Below are 17,308 nucleotides of genomic sequence, written 5' to 3'. Positions count from 1 at the left end.
AATTGCACGAGGGTACGAAACTAAACGAAGACAATTTTGCACGTAGGGTCATTTTTGCACTAGTGACAGTTTTACACCAAAGTAAAACAAAAAACTATAAAGAAAAACAAATAAAATAGACAAATTAAATAAAAAACAAGGAGAAAAATAAGGGTAAGGGTTAGGGGTAACAGTGATTAAAATTGAAAATAAAAAACCAACAACAAAACCAAATAAAAAAAAAAAAGATAAAAAAAAAAGGAAAAATAAAGCTCACGACACGACTGATGATAAGGGTTAGGGGTAACAGTGATAGTATTAAATAAAAAACAAATAATAACTAATAAAAAAATAAAAAAGTATAAATTTATAAAAAAAATAAAAATAAACTAAAGTTTCCGACCAAGGGTAAGGGTTAGTGGTAACCAGTGGCGTCGCGTGGTGTTTTTGTTAAGGGGTGCTGCAGATTGACATTGTCAAATAATAAAAAAAAACCTAGTTTGAAACACTTAGATTAAAATTATAAAGGTACAAGAAAAAAAAATGCAAATTTTTCAAAAAAAAAATTTTGAACATATTTCTTTAATTAAATAATAGATGAAACAAAAAATTAAATATAAAAAAACACATATTTCATACCTTTGTATATCATTATTATTTCTTAACAACTACAGCTACTTTTATTTTTATTTATGTCCATATAAGTTTCTGTATTTGCACAATTATAAATTTACTAACTTGAATTTATGACTTGTCTAATTAGGTGGTAAGAAAATAAAACATGCAAGAACTTTAAAAACGAGATTGCCTTTGCTCGAGTTTTCCGTGCTCGAGCAGGGGCAATGCTTGAGTTGTTCCTGCTCGAGTTTATTACTTATCAAGTTGCCCCTGCTTGAATTGCTCCTGTTCGAGTTATCCTTGCTCGAGTTTTCCCTGCTTAAATTGCTCCTGTTCCAGTTTTTCCTGCTCGAGTTGCCTCTGCTTGAGTATTCCCTCCTAGAGTTTCTTCTACTCGAGTTCAATTTCTCTTATTGTTCTCGCGTTTTAGTAAATTTTCAACAACGATCATGATTTAATTCACACAGTGCTGAAAGTTCATTCAGCTCTAGAATTCAACTTTTCAACATCTTTTGTATTAAAAACTTGTAAACATTTAAGATGCAGCTCAAAACAGATTGAACTTGCAGCTCCTATTTTACGAACATTTTAAACATTAAATAGATAAATTAAAAAAAAAAAACTAATTTAGCAGGGAAATTAACGACGTTCATGTACACATTTGGCTGTACTTTTTGTACAACTTCATGATAAAATAAATTTCTTATTGTTTAAGCTTTTATAAAAAAGTTATAACATTTTAAAGCTCGATTCCTCAACTTTTAAAGTTAATTTGACGTAGTTTGGGATTGTACAGCTGAAACAGGGGCCCATTTAAAGCAGCATGTTTAAAGGCTTAAACTATAAAAAAAAAAGCAATATTTTTTATTTTTTTAGGTGGAGCTACAGCTCCAGCGTTCCACCTCACGCGACGCCCCTGGCCTGGTGGTAACAGTGTGATAATAAAAATAAATCAAAATTGAAATTTATAAAAGAATGAAATAAAAAATACAAATTATCAAAAAAAAAAACTAAAAGAACTTCAACCTGTGAAAAAAATGTCTGCGTGCAAAATTGTCCCTCCGTGCAAAATTGACTCTCCGTGCAAAAGTTACTCTTCGTGCAAAAGTGTTTTTGTGCAATTTTATCTTCTTTCAATATGTCTCTTCGTACAAAAGTGTCTTCTAGCAAAAGTATCTCCGTGCAATTTTGTGCTCTTGTGCAATTTTGTCCCCTGGTGCTTTCTTGTAGTTCGTGCAACTTTTAAATCTACCCCTTCCAAACCTTTATTAATAGCTCGGTTTACCCAAAGTTTTAAATCTAGATCCTTACCTTTAACCTACTTTTCCTAAACACTTAATAGGTATATCAAAAAAAAAATTATTTTATGAAGCTTTAAACTTAGAAAACTACAGTTTTAGCTAATCAGAAGCGCCTAGAATTTGCAGCTCACAAATGTTAAACTTGTCTTATTCTTGGTATATTAACTGAATACTGAAAGCTTAACTTTTAAAACACGTATCATAATAAGACAATTAAAGCAAATTAAAATTTTTAAAGCCAAGTTTATTGTAAAGAAAAACATCAGTTTTACATTCTTTTTATGAATACATATGTATAATGAAATAAGTAATATAAAAAAAGAGACTTAAATTTTAAGGGTTAGTGCAACAATTTATAATCATTAAAAAGAGATGACTTTAGCAAATTTTTTTAATTCAAATAAGCAACTGTTGATTGTAAATTTACTTCAGAGGCAGTGATCACATAACTGCCTTGTTGATGTTTATATTTTTGTTGCAGATTCAGCAAATACTTGCTTACCATTTAAGCTTTATGATTTTTCTGCCCTTTGTCTTAGTGTTGAGAGTTTAACCTTATTAGTATTTGCCAAATGAAGTGTCACAAGGGATATTTATTTGAGTTAAAATAGATAGTTTTTATTTTTCTTAGTTTAATGTAGTTTTTAAAGGGGCAGGTATAGTTACATGTGATGTAGTTAACTTGATTGATCTTCAAAATGTTTATGTTTGTAAAGGGAAGAGTAAGATTTTCTTCTACCATATAAAAACTTGACTAAGAAACTTGAATTAGTTATCAGGAGTATCAATTACTTTAGACATACTGATTATTTTTGTTTATGTTTAATAAATGTTTATGATGTTAAGTGATTAAAAGTTAAGTTTTTACTTAAAATGCATGCTTTTCAAAAGAACTAAGTTTATTTAACTATGTTTTGGTACAAAATTTAAAGTACAACAGCTAATTCTTCTTTCAATAACTTCTGATATAAACAATATTTTATAAGTTTAATCATTAAATCTCCAGCAATTTTTTCTTATCGGGAAGAATCACTGTATTGTACTAAGGTTATAAAATTTTATAACATATATAAAATTATTTATATAAAATATAATTAAAACAAGTTATTAAAGTTTAAGTTACAAAAGAAAAAGGTGTATTTAATTTAGTTTATGGTCACTAGTTTAAATATTAAGATTAAAAAAAAACAAATTTTTATTTGTCTAACAGACTTCTGGAAAATCTTTAGTTAAAATTATTAATGAGAAATTCTACATAACTGGTTAAAAACCAGTGGTTACCTTAATATATGCTTTTTTGTTCACATTTATTATTATTATTATTATTATTATTAATTTTTAACTTTATATCAGAAATATTATTTACCAAGTTGCTACACTTTAGTCTATCTAAAGCTAGTTTAAAGAAAATCTTAAACTTTGATATAAATTAATTTTTTGAGAAAACTGGCTACATTAAAGATATCAAAATATTTAGGCTATAGATATAAAAATTAAATGAGTTATAGTTGTTTCAGTTTTCAATATGTATTTGTTATCTTAAAAGCTAGTTCTCCATCATTTAGTTTTATTTAGTTGGTTTAAATTTTTCAGTTTTTATTTTTATTATCATTATTTGTAGTTTTATTTATTTTGAAAAACAAATAAATTAGCAATACTTTTTTAGAAATTTAATACAAAAGAAGTATCAAAAAAGTTGTACTTAAAAAAACCTGGAATAAAAGATCTTAAAAACCAGCTGCTACCCTCTAAATACTAACAAACTTTCAGTAAAAATTTGAAAAAGATTGGTACAAAATGAAGAACAAATAGGTTTTTGGCAAAACAATCTTTTTAGGCTTTTTTGGTTCGAGCCTTCCATAAGCAAACAATTAAACTCACTAACTTTGTACCATTATACCTCAAAAATAAATAAGCAGAAAAGATTTTCAATAGCTAGTATAAAACTCTAGATTATGATATCAAAAACATTGTGTAATCCTATTACTATGATACAGGTTTGCCAAAAAACATTCAATCTTTGAAAAATCTTGACTGTAGAATAAAATCACTAAAAAACTGTAAAAATCTAAGAGTTTTAAATATTTTTTACATTTTAAGTAATGAAATTTAGATGAGAAACAAAAATATATCAAATATAAAAAATTTTGAATGTATTATTTAGAATTTTTATTAAGCTGCACATTTAAAATTGTATTACACTATCTTTTCAATCTTAACAGTTTTTTACCTTAAGTTTAATTACTAAAAACAGACTTGTTCTTTTAAAAAATTGGAAAACATTCTCAATAAACCTTCGGTAACCATTAACAAAAAACATTTTGGTTTTTGTAGTTTTATCCAAACATCTTTAACATGTTGTATAGTAATTTTTTTTTATAACTATAACTTCACCTAACATTTTGTAGTAAGGTTTTAATAATTAAAATTTCATTTTTAGTTTGGCAGACTTTATTTTTGCATATTTCAATTTGAAACTTGGATTGATTTTTTAATTTTAATCTAATAGAAAGTTTGTTAATGTTGATGTCTTAAATAATTTTGTTAATAATAGTGATATAAAACTATAGTAGTTAGTAATGGACCAAGAAAATCAAGTTAAAGTAGACAAAAATGACCAAAATGCAGTAAGAATTGCCCTAGATGATGCTGCTAAACAGGTATAAATATTTTGATTGATTTGATTTAAAACAGGTTATTATGTAAAAGCTTAGTTTGTTGATCTAAGTTAGCTGTCTAAAATATTAAGTAGAAAAATGCTAGCTAATTAAATTTTTTAAAACTAGTTTTATTATGGCCTTTTAAATAAAAACAATTTATAAGTTATTATATTTTTTTATATTTTAAATCAAGTTGTTTAAAATTGTGTGCCTTAGCTATTAAAAAAGTTTTGACATTAAAATTTAAAGGTTTTTGATTATATTTATCAATATTAGTAACATTAATTTTTAATATTTTAACATTGTCCATTGCAGGTTGTCTTGGAACTTGGATACAAAGAAAACTTTAAGCTAATAGACACGAGACTTGCAATCTGTACAATTGCTGTCCTATTTGCTGGAGCTGCTATAGTTTATGATTGGCTCCATCCTTTTCCTGCATCAAAGGCCGTTCTATTAGTTTGTGTGGTATGTGTTCTTAGTATTGTTATTTATTATAGTGTTTATAGTTTAGTTACAATTGACTTATTTGTTTAAAAACTTGATTAAACATTTTTTATTCATTTATCATATCAATGTGTACTTTATTTTTTAAATGTTTCACATTAAAAGATGAAGCTTGACAGTATACTTTGTTTTTAATTGAACTGTCGAAATAAAAAGGTATAGTAGTTACATTTTAGAAAATATTTTTTTAAGTAATTGCAAACACTTATGAATAAGTATTGTACTTTATACAAAAATAATAAACTTTTAAATAAAAGCTTTTATCAATTGTTCTTTTTGTATTAGCTTTTATTTAATCATAGATGTATAAAATTTCTTTTCAATTTCAAAGCTTTAAATTAAAAACATTGCAAAACTAGTAAAAAGTCAAAATATATTTTGACTAACTTAAAGAAAATAAACAACTGTTTTTTATTATATGATTTTAATTCTATAGAGCTTTTCATAACTCTAATCCCTAAGTCAATAAGTGTTTTTGTAAAAACCGATTGTTTTGGTTTTCTAACGAGTATTGAGCATTGCTTGTTTAGATCTCTTAGACCAAATTAAAAAGAACTCAAATTTTTTTCTTGAATAAAAAAAAAGTTAATTTCTAACAAGTTGTCCACAACTTACAAAAGATAGTTGAAAGAAAGTTTTAAAACAAATGCTCAAAAACTGAAAGAGAAGTAAAATTTTTGTGAAATAGTCTGTTTTCACCTTCAATAAAACATCTATTGAACTTTGTAACTGTAATCACTTATATCTCAGAAGTTACTTTGTATTTTTAAAAACAATGATGAGCAACTAATAACTTAGTTTCATATGTAAAAATATATGATTTTAGAAATGTAAAAATACAACTAAAATAACTTTCAAAAAAGTTTTATTTAAACCCTATGGCATTAAGTTTCAAATAATTTTATTGTGATATTGACATATCAAAAAAAAAAGAAATATTCCAAGTATTTGTAAAGTTTAAAATTATTATCCAAATAACAGGCATCATATGGACTTCTGATGTTGGTTTTGACCTACTACATGCAGTATATTGAAAAAACAACATTTCTACTGGCACACCAAGAAGATCCTGTTGGCACTGAACCTGACATTGTATGGAGAATATCATCTACTGCTAAGAAGTTTGTTTTTTTCATAAAGTTAAGCACACATTTTATGAAATGATCTTGTTATTTAAAAAAAGTTTTTTTTTTATGTTTTGTAAAATAATCTCTGATAAGTGATGTTTATGTACAGACCAGACTTATAAAAATGCTAACCTAAGACTTATGGTAATTGATCACTGGAACGTATTTTTTTTGTTTGTTTATCATTAAATTATCACGCTGAGTAGATAAAGCAATTTTTCTTCACATGTAAGTACAGACTTCTAACAACTATTATTCAATAGTAGTATTATTTCCAAAACAATATGTAAATCTCAGTTTCTAAAGAACTGTTAAAGGTCTTGACTTTTAAAAGTTAATATTAGTATCTAGAGTTAGATTATATTTGCTATCAGACACTTTTAACCTTTACAAAACTCAAATTAACTTTTAAGGGTTATGGTTGATGAGTTTAATAGCTTCTTTAAGAAGGTGAAAAACTATTAAAGCTAAAACAACTTAATTACTAAAAGTGTATCTTATCTTTAAATTTTTAACCAATCTTTAAAATTTTAGAGTAGTCCGTTCTTTACAAATATTTAAATAATTCTACATAAAAGTTACTTTTAGTTGTGAAAACCTTTTTTTTTATCAAAATAATTTTTTTTTGCCTAAAACTTTCAAAAGCTGAAGTATTTTTAACTATTTAAAGAATGTTCCTGGAAAATTTGAGGTATCTAGCTTAATAAACAGGAAAGTAGATAAGTTTAAAATTTCTCTGAAAATTAAACTAATGAAAAAGTTGTGGAAAATACATTATATCAAAACATTATAAAACAAACTATATCTAAAAAGTTTTAGATTTTTATATTTAATTAAAATGAGTATCATTATTCATACTTCTGGCTTTCACATAAGAACCTATGCTATTTTTGGTATATTTTAGTATTTTCCTAACAAAACTTATTATTTTATTTTGTAGTTACTATTTACAATGCCTAACAGTCCGTGTTGCTTTGAAGAATATTATTATTAATTCCTATAAAATTAATAAGTCTTAAAATGAATACTTATATAATTATTATATTAAATTTATTACTATGGTGTTGTAAATCCTAAACTCATTATCAAAAGTTTCTCGTAAAAAAATATCTCATGCATTTAAAGTCCTAAAGGAGTTAAAATTCGATACAAAGATTGTTGACACATGAAAGCGAAAAGAAATGATTTCAGTCAAAATAGCTCCTTAGATTTTGAACCTTGACTTAATTATTTTTTACTGTACAAGTATTTTAAGTATTTCGTTATATAGTATATTCTAATTAAGTATTAATCAATAAACATAAAAATAGATATGATGAGTTTTATGAACTGAATGTTGAAAGAAATGATGGAAACGGAAATGTTACAAAGGATTCAGTTAAGAAATGTGTTGGTGAGTGAATTAGTTTGCACTATAGATATTGTTATTTTACTTAACAGTCAATATGTTTAGTATAAGTTCAAATTTTTTTTTAAGTAAAAGATTATAACCAGAGTTGTGATCAAGTGTAAATTTTAATATTTTAGTTTCTAATTTTGTGAGTAGCGATTTAATTATGTGGACTTACAAAAATTTGTTTTTTCATAAAGAACCGTGTTTGCTACTAATTTTTATTAGAATCAAGTCTCCCAAATAAGAGTCTTATTATTAACACAAATTTAAAAGTAACAAATAATATTGTTTAAAATATATATCTTTCAAAAGTACTCAATTTTTAGCCTCTATAAATGAATTGAAAGCTCATTTACATAAAAATATGTATTGCTATTTAATTATTTAAGTAATTAACAATAAGATTTGTAAGCATTAATGTACTTCATGGAACTTGACTTTATCCCACAAACTGTTTTATTATATCACATTCTAGTACAATCTTGTAGCTAAAAGTTAGTTTATTTCTAAGAAGATCCGTCATATGCGAAGCTTCTTGACTATATTTGTTTTAAAACTGTTTTTTATTTTATTTATCAAAGTTAGACATAAAACGATGTTAAAGTAAAACAACATGTAGAGTTAAAACCATTGTGTTTACTAAAACACAAGTTATGACAACTAAGGCAGTTTTATTAAGAACCTTATGATGTTACTAAAGCTTTTTTTATTTCAAATGTTTCTGCATTTCTGCTAAATTAAAGTTAATTTTATCTATTATAGCTAACTTTCAAATTTGAAAATTAGATTATTTCAATTGAAATTAGCCTTTGAAAATGAAGTTAAAAAAAAAGTTAATATTAAATTAATTTTTTTATAAATTTGATTAAAGTATTTGTATAGTATTATTTAATTATTGACATTTCCAAGAATGGTTTAAGACTTTTAAATAGTTTCAAATAATATAGCATTGAATATTTTTATTAATATTTAATTATTTTTTTTAATCAATGCAGTGAAAAATAATTTTTCATAAAATATCAGTGAAGTTTACTTCAAAAATCGTGTGTAAGATTCACTTTGTGTTAAATTAAACCAAATTTTCTTAATTTACTATAATATACTATTGTATTTTAAACTTCTTTTAATACTATAACTTGAATTTTTTAAAGAATTAACAGTTATTATATTCTAATATGGTTAAAGTTGATTTGAATTCAAAATTTTTTCAATTAATATTTTGCAGGCGAATTTTTTGATGTAAATGGAGTTTTATCCATGGATGCATTTAAACCAGTAGTTCTTAGTTTGGTAACTGGAGTTGCTAAAAAGAAGACTCAATAAGCATATTTTAGTACTATGTCTAGCTTAAAGTTGATGGTAAAAATTAAAAACATTTATTTTTGTTGAAAATAAATCATCTTATATTACAATTTTTAGGCTTATCTTCCTTTTTAGAGAGTGTATGATTTCTTAAGAAGACTATGTTGGTTTATTTATTTTTTGTTTAAATTACTTTCAACTAGAGATTGTTTATGACTACTATTTGTCATCCTTATGTTAAGCTATTAAATTTAAGTTTTCGATGTCTGCTATTATGTTCACATAAATAAAGTTTATTTGGTGTTTATTTTTTATAGCATAATTTTTACAAAAAAAAAGTTTCAAGGCGAACAGTTTTTAAATTAAAATAAAACCAAAACTAACTTCTTAGCTAATAAGAGGAAACATTTATAATTCTTTTGCTGCTCAAAAATTTCTAACGTATTTAGAATAAATACGAAAATTTCTAACGTATTTTAAATTTCAGCCGATTGACTTGGTTTTAGTACAACAAAATATTTTAAATTGATTTTTTTGAAAGTATGTATTTTTTTATAATTGCAACTCTACAATACTTCACTATATTTTATAATTCAATGCTAATTAAAATTTGTAAATCGTTAATGTGAAGTAAGATTAGTATAATTTTTTTTAGTCCGTGCAAAACAAGGTTATATATATAATGTGATTGTTTACAGGCAAAATTTATCTGAGCTACTTGTTTTCAAAACAGTAAAGTATCTTGCTTATTTTAATAATATCTGTGCAAACTAAAGTATATTAATTGTTTTCGAAAGTGGCTTTAAATTAAGATATAAGCCAGTTTTAACGTTATAAGAATTTACAGCTTAAATTGTTAATATAATATCAAATGTTTTTATAATAAATTTACAGTTCGAAAAAAAAACGAAAGAAATAATACTTATAAATTAAGCTAATATTTTAATTTATACAATCAAGTAGAGAAATAAACATGAAAAAGTAAAAACAAAGATGAAGCACAAAACGAATGCAGTTTAAATAAATTAAGATTAAATAAAACATTATCCAAAGTAAACAAAAATACAGCATTTAAAAGGTCAAAGCCAAAGATCGCAAACTTTTAGTAGTCCACCACTTAAATTAGATTTATAAAAATAATGAGTTAGGTGTTTACAAGTTATAGAATTTTTTTGACATATACTTGTTTACTACTTAAATATACTTTCTAAGATTTATAAGTAAACAGTTGAACAGTTAATAATTGGTTGAAATTACTGGTAAAGTTTAGTTTTGAAACAAATTAAGATTATCGATAGACTTATATATATATCTATCTACTTATAAGTGTTCAGAATGTAGTTTTCATTGTTTGCTAACAAAAGATCCTAGTAAAGTAACTTCACTGGAATATAAATAAAAACAAATTATACAGTAATCTTCCTTTATTCTACCAACATATGTTTCTGTGTGTCAACGAATCAACACACTTCAACTCGGTTCTTTAAAAAATAATAATTACTGTAATGAGAGAATAGAAGCATAGAATAAAGTAGGTGTATACATGTTTTCATTAAAATAAGATATTTTCTACAGATAATAGTTATTAATAGGTGAAATACTTAATATTAAATCCGACTGTTATAAAACTATATAATATTTATGATCATTAAGTCTAAAATAAGTAAAGTAAGCTAAATTACACAACAAATTATAATATAAACAAACAACTCTCGTTAATGGGAAAGATATTCTGGGTTTGAGGCGTTTTAATTTCTTTAAAGAGGGCTTTTTGAAAAAAAAAAGAAGACACATCTAGTGAAACTTGTGCATTATACCAAAAGAACATAAACAAAAAATCTTAAATTCTAAAAGTTTACAAGAGCTAACTTTAGCAACTTAAATCATCGTAAAAAAAAAGTACAGTTTTAACTAGGAGAACAGAACTAAAATTATTTAAAAAAACTTCAACGTTAAAATCTTGAAGCCTTTAATAAACAACAGTTTAAAAATACAAAACAAAAAGTTAGACAGGTTAACCAAAATACTTAGGTAGAAAAAAATACTATAAAATTTATTAAGATTTTAAGTTATAACTAACTTCATATAACCGTAATCAAAAAGTAAGGTTATAATACTATTTCACGAAGAAAAAATAGTTGAAATATGGATAAAGTGAAATGTTGTTGTATCAATAACTATGCAAAATAAAACAAGATTACTCAAAGCTGTTTAAAAACTTATGTGAAGCTGAGGAAATAAATATTTAATAACAAAGTTAAAGTTTATTATTAATTCTACAAGGAAATTAACTTAGATGCTTTTAAGTTTCAGTCTTTTGAGTTTAAAACTTCCAATTGAAAAACATTTTAAGACAGATCGTGTTGATATAGTCACGTTTTTTGATTACAGTAATTTTTCACTAATCCTCGTTTATCCGAATCCTCGCTAATCCGGCCGACTTTAGTAAAGAAGTAGATTTATTTAATTCTGCTAAATTCAATGCTTTACTTTAAATACATGTCTAATTTGATTTCAATAACTAAGCAACCAGTTTATAGTAACGTAATAGTTTATCAAAAAATAAATTTGATGTTATAATTAATTTATAAATTTTATGGGGTCGGTAAGATCCATGACGTATGGGCTTGCATTCCTCGATAGATGAAGGGTTGTGGGAAGGATTGGTATCTCACTCGAAAGTGATTTGTTGAAAGGAGATTACTGAGTTGAAGGACTGTAGTGTTGATACATCTTTGGAAGAATGCTCGTTTTCTATTACATTTTTATACTATATTATTTAAATAACTTATTATGCTGCGGATGAAACGAAGGAAGACTAGTCAATGGAATGTTACTCCTCGCGGTTGGAGAGAAGAAAAGTTTGGAAGCAGTATGAGAGGCTATAAGTTGAATGAAGTCACAAGGAGTTTAAAGAAGAACCTTTTTAAAACAGATTAACTGTAATAAAATAATTAACAAAATAAAATTAGTCTGTATATTTGAAATAATAAATTACATAATACTTAACACATTGTTATATACACAGTATATGAGGCTTCAAATGTTTTGTGAAACATGTGATAAAAGCATGTTTAAATTTGATGTAAAAAATGTAAAAAAAGAAAAATAAAACTGTTTAAGTAGTAGAAAAAAAACATTAGGTATTTTCTTAAAAAAAAATATTTAGTATAACTTACACTACAATAAGTAGTAGTAGAAGTTTGGCAAATAAATACTCTGTAGGTGTGTTAAGCGTTTAACACACCTACATAATCATAATTAAAGTCAAACCAATTACATGTCTTGTTTGTAGTTGTAGAAAAAAAAATAACCAAGCCAACTTTATTCTAATCATATCTAACATTGAAGACCAATTTTTTCAAGGCATCTTGTTTAAGTACGGTATTCTTAAATGCAAAACCATGCATTTATGTTCATTGCTATACTTGCTTTTTCAAAAAAAAGTGTAGTACTTTTTTTATGAAAGTTTTTTATGTGTTAGTCCTTTTCCGTTAATTAAACTTCTTTTTTATTTTAAGAAGCTAATGGTTTGTTAATAGTGGTCCTAACCAGGGGCGTGTTTAGACTTTTTTTAAAGGGAGTTCACAATTTTTTTTAGTTCTTAATTTCCTGCTTAAGTACGCATTTCTTAGGTATGCCAGTTAAGTACGCAATATTTAGCCGAAAAAATATTTTAATAATAATAATATTTTTTAAGTAATTCTATCTATAAAAATTTAAATTTCACTAAAAAAAATGATTAATTACCTAGGATGATGTCGCACCAATATCAAGCTGAAATTATATTAAATTTAATGTTGTTTTTTACCATAATTATAGGCTTAAAACTTGTTTTTCTAAACCAATAAAATTTAAATATTTAATTTCTTTTTATTTTAAAACAAAGCAAATTATACTTAACTTATATACATTACTATACTGTAAAGTAAAATAAAATAAGTATTTTAGTTTATAACAAATGAATTTAATTCTAACTATGTATTTATATAGCTTCTTTAAAACGAAGTATAATTTTAAATCAAACATACAAGGCTTAAAATATTGATTTTAAGCATAAAATTATGGTTCAAAAAGATATTAAACACAATATAATTTCAGCTTGATATTGGTGCAACATCATCCTAGGTAATTACCAAAAAATGTTTAGACTTTTACAACTAAATTAAAAAATCATTAAATTATAATTAAATGTTTGCCTGATGGTGCAGGAATTCTAATATTGATTTTGAAATCTCTCTGAGTTAAAAATTTCAAAAAATGAAGAACAAAATTTGTGGCTAACATATATACAAAAATAAAACAACTTGAATAAAAAATATTAAAATACCATTAAATGATAAAAGAATAAATTGGCAGGTCTAAAGATAATTTTAAAAACTCTCTAAATTGAACTTTTCAAGGTTTAAACCAAGTTGGTTGACACATAAACAAAAAATATAAATTTTAAAGTACAAAAGCTTCACACAACATTATTATATACAACCAAACAAGTAAAATAAAATTTTAGTGATTATATTGGACACTTTTTAAGTAAAACTGTACTTACTAGTTCAAAAAAAAATACTGTATTAAATTTAAAAGTTATTTACACTAAGAGCATCTTAGTAAAAATTTTCCTAGAAAGAAAATGCTACTTTTAAACTTTTACCTATTATGACGTCACTATTGAAATATTATTTAAAATCTATTTCAGCTGGGCAAAAAAGAGCATTTGTTGTTAAGGAAACTTTTTTTATCTTTCAGTGTTATAAATTCAACATTCATTATTCAAAGTTTATCAAATAACCAAAACAAAGTTAATAAACAACGTTTTTAGTGATATTCTATGAATCTTTTTTTTCTTTTTTCATGGGGTTCACAGGAAACAGGACACCAGTCAAAACACGGCCCTGGTCCTAACGAAGCACATTCGCTGGAATACATAATAAAAAAACTTGCACAGTACTTATCTTCATTCACCTAACATATGTTTCTCTGTAATAAACAAATTCACACAGTTCTACGGAGTTCTATAAAAAAATACTTTAAGAAAAGAGTAGAAGATAAATCAGATGAATATGTGTATTTACTAAAATAAAACCCATACTTATGATAGATTATTTATACATACAATATATGTTATATAATGCGAAATACATTGTGAAATGAAATAAATCAATAAGCATTAACTAAAATGTTGAAACTAAAATACGGCAACTAAAGGGTACCCGCAGTCTGTTTTTAGTTTTAGTCAGTAATACACTGCGCTTTCAGTTGAAAAAATGCAAGCTAGAGAAAGGTGCTCAAAATTCAAACAATTAGAAATTAACAAAAAAACAGAAATAAGAAACAAATAGCTATACACAAGAGTTTTAAATATTGTGTTTAGTTTTTACTAATTTTTTATGTGTTATAGTGATGTTTACTATTACTAATATTATAGTAATATTACTATAAGTCATATGTAAGTGTTCTAAATTATCACTTACATACACAAAATTGTATCAAATTCGAAATAAGATACAATTAAATATTTTTTTGTATATGTGTCAACCACTAGGTCAACCACTAATGCTTATTGATTCCATTTCACAATGTATAATTATTGGGTTATATAACGTATATTGTATCTATATTTAAACTATAATAATTATGGCTTTTGTTTTAGTAAACAAACATATTCATCTTATTTATCTTTTAACCTTTCCTTAAAGTAATTTTTTTTTATAAAAATCCATAAATTTTTTTTTTCAATTTGTTTAACCCAAAGGAAAATATTGTATGTTTTGATATTTTTTTAAAACGAATAAAGAAAGACCTCTACTTATACAAGAATAATCGAAACAATTTAATTCTTTTTAAACTTCATTATGAAATTTTAACTAGTTATTTCTATAATAATTTTTACTTGAATAAATATTATAGTTTAAGCACTAATGAGCTCATTTTGTAATATACTGCTTGCATAATAATTTTTAAATAGAACTAAATTGTACAGTATAACATTTGTTAGTTGAACAAAAAAATACTGCGCAAACTGAAAAATAAAATATAAACTTTATTAATTTCTTACTCGCATTAATATTGTTTACCAAATAACTTGTTTATATTTTGTTCAGTGCTGGACAGAACAAGCTTTGTTTTAATTAAAAAAGACTAGCAATCTGAGAAAATAAAGTATTTCATTTTGGATTTTGTATAAGAAAAGTCGTATAATATCTAGTCAAAATAATAAAACTAACCAAAAACGTAAAATAATTGTGTAAATAATTCATATTTTCGCGCTATTTAATTAAAAAAATTTAACCCAGTACTAGTGAATATAATTTTTTTATTGCGATGAAACTGGGTTATATATAAGAATGTTTCCAGACATACCTTAGCATTGGTACACAACCGGCAGAATAAAACAAAAAGCCAGAAACTACACCAGAAAGTATTTCACAACTTATCCGATTTCGTGATTTTTATGCCAAGAAACAAGAAAGTTATGTCAAACAAACCTGCATTTTTTCTTTTTTAAAAGAGTTCCGATATTAAATAACACGTTTACGATGTAATTTGTTTTACTTAAATTAATTTTATACTTTACAAAGTTTTGTTTCGTTTATTGTTTGTTTGTTTTAACTCTTTGGTCCTTTGAAGAAAGTTAAAATAAACTTTATTAAAAGATAACTAAGTGTTCGTTTGATTATTTGCCTTGCATAATATTGATGAGGTGGATTATTAAAAAAACGATATTTTGTTCCTATCTAACTTAAGGCAAATTCAGCCTTATTTACAAAAAAAAAAAGCTTGCCTAACATGGCCGGATAAGCGAGCAAGCACAGTACTAAAAGATTTCTAAAGATAAATTTTATTATTACCCTTATAGTTAACTTTAGTAGTATTTTCAGTGGCAAGTTTTACTAAGGATAATGGCAAACTTAGTTCAGCAACCACTCTGATTGAATCCCACACAACTCTCAATATATAACAATATATTTCTTTTTAGTACTGCTAAAAAACTAAAGAAAATTAATAGGCATTGGTTGTTTAGTTAGACTTCAATTGTTGATTACTTCTGATCTAAATCTTTTGAAAGAACATATAAAAATTTGTTACAATAAATATAGATAATCTATTATAAGTATTTAATTTCTTTTTTACTATTTGTACTATAAAAAACTTTTAATCAAAAAAACACTTAAATTTTATAAGATAACATAGTTATATTAAATTTAATATCTTGCTAAAAATGAAGATAAATAATAAATTTTAAATATATAACTATACTTGTTTTGAAAAGCTTATTGATGATGCCAAGTAAAATTATATCTATTAAGATAAAACACTTAAAAGACTTTATTAAAAATAATTTTTAAAGGATTAATTTATAGCTCATAATTTAGTTTAGTAATTATAAATTATGTATTTAATCTTTTTTAAATACGTAGTTGCCATTTATAACTCTAAATAGGATTTGTAGTGAGTTTGTTTACAAGACTGAAATAGCTTTCAATAATTATTTTTTATTTTCTATCAGTTCTAAAATTAATATCTTTTTGCTTTAAAATTTTCTTAAAAATAAGAAGATTATAACTTTAGATTAAGAAATCAAAGAAATAAAAAATGCTAGATTTAGAAAATATCTAATACTAAAACTTGAGAAAAACTTGCCTGATTAACCTACTACTTATATCAAAGGGACTTAAAAAAATACGCTTAAAATCTGTAATAAACCTAGAATAACTAATTGTTAAAAAATTATTGATTTTGCTTGCATTGAAACTAGACAAATTTTCAACAGATAAAAATTAAAAGCCTTAAAAAATTAATAAATATATTTTAAATAAATTAAATCATTAAAAATTAATAATTAAAAAAACTAATGAAAAAATTTAAAGTTTTAAGAAAAAGCTTAGAATTTTTTAATAAAGGTTTATATGTAAAGTCGCTATTAAAAAAAATCAGTTATACATGTTTGTTGTTACTTAATTAAACATGATAACAGTGTTAATAATCTAAAACATTTGTTTAGCTCTGAGCTACTATTCATTCTCCGTTTATTGAACTTAATTAGAATTAGTTGCTAAACTTGGCTTGTTTTAAATTTTTTCTTTATTCCTTTCTTAACCTATATAAAAACTACTAGTGTGTTAAACAAAACTGTAATAATATTAAACTGTTATGTTACAATTTGTTTAGCCTGACTTCAACCCAAATAAAAGCTATGATTTTAAAACTTTTTTAACATAATATAGAGTTGTCACACTTTCAGGATAACTTAGGCTGATTTTAAATCTAAACATAGAACTTAGGCTAGTTTGAACATATATTTTTAAATTTTATGATAGCATTTTATTGAATATATTTTTAGTCTGGTCTTTTTATAAATCCTTTTGTAATTGTTTTGGTATTTAAAAAAGTTTTGTTAACAGAAATTGTTTTAAGCATCTG

At 24.5% G+C, this 17,308-nt stretch overlaps 1 protein-coding gene across 1 annotated transcript; it reads left to right on the top strand.

Moving 5' to 3' along the window:
* Nucleotides 1-4,450: 4,450 nt before the first annotated feature.
* On the top strand, nucleotides 4,451-9,736 carry LOC145834392 (signal peptidase complex subunit 2-like). Its single transcript, XM_082941809.1, has 5 exons — nucleotides 4,451-4,558; nucleotides 4,874-5,026; nucleotides 6,047-6,186; nucleotides 7,503-7,585; nucleotides 8,811-9,736. Exons 1-5 carry the CDS (start codon nucleotides 4,478-4,480, stop codon nucleotides 8,906-8,908), a joined length of 555 nt encoding a protein of 184 aa, XP_082797935.1. The 5' UTR covers nucleotides 4,451-4,477; the 3' UTR covers nucleotides 8,909-9,736.
* The last annotated feature ends 7,572 nt before the right edge of the window (nucleotides 9,737-17,308 follow it).

This window comes from Thalia democratica, chromosome 4 (genome assembly GCF_965202585.1).
Source record: "Thalia democratica chromosome 4, ktThaDemo2.hap1.1, whole genome shotgun sequence".
Classification (NCBI taxonomy): Eukaryota; Metazoa; Chordata; class Thaliacea; order Salpida; family Salpidae; genus Thalia; species Thalia democratica.
The sequence above is the reverse complement of the archived record's forward strand: the minus strand, read 5'-3'. Positions and strand labels throughout refer to the sequence as shown.

What these genes read in the sequence shown, in the direction of transcription:
- LOC145834392 (XM_082941809.1), top strand. Translation starts at nt 4,478, where the DNA reads ATGGACCAAGAAAATCAAGTTAAAGTAGACAAAAATGACCAAAATGCA. An exon ending in ATATCATCTACTGCTAAGAA is followed by an intron (nt 6,187 to 7,502) that starts GTTTGTTTTTTT and finishes ACATAAAAATAG; the next exon opens with ATATGATGAGTTTTATGAAC. An exon ending in TTCAGTTAAGAAATGTGTTG is followed by an intron (nt 7,586 to 8,810) that starts GTGAGTGAATTA and finishes AATATTTTGCAG; the next exon opens with GCGAATTTTTTGATGTAAAT.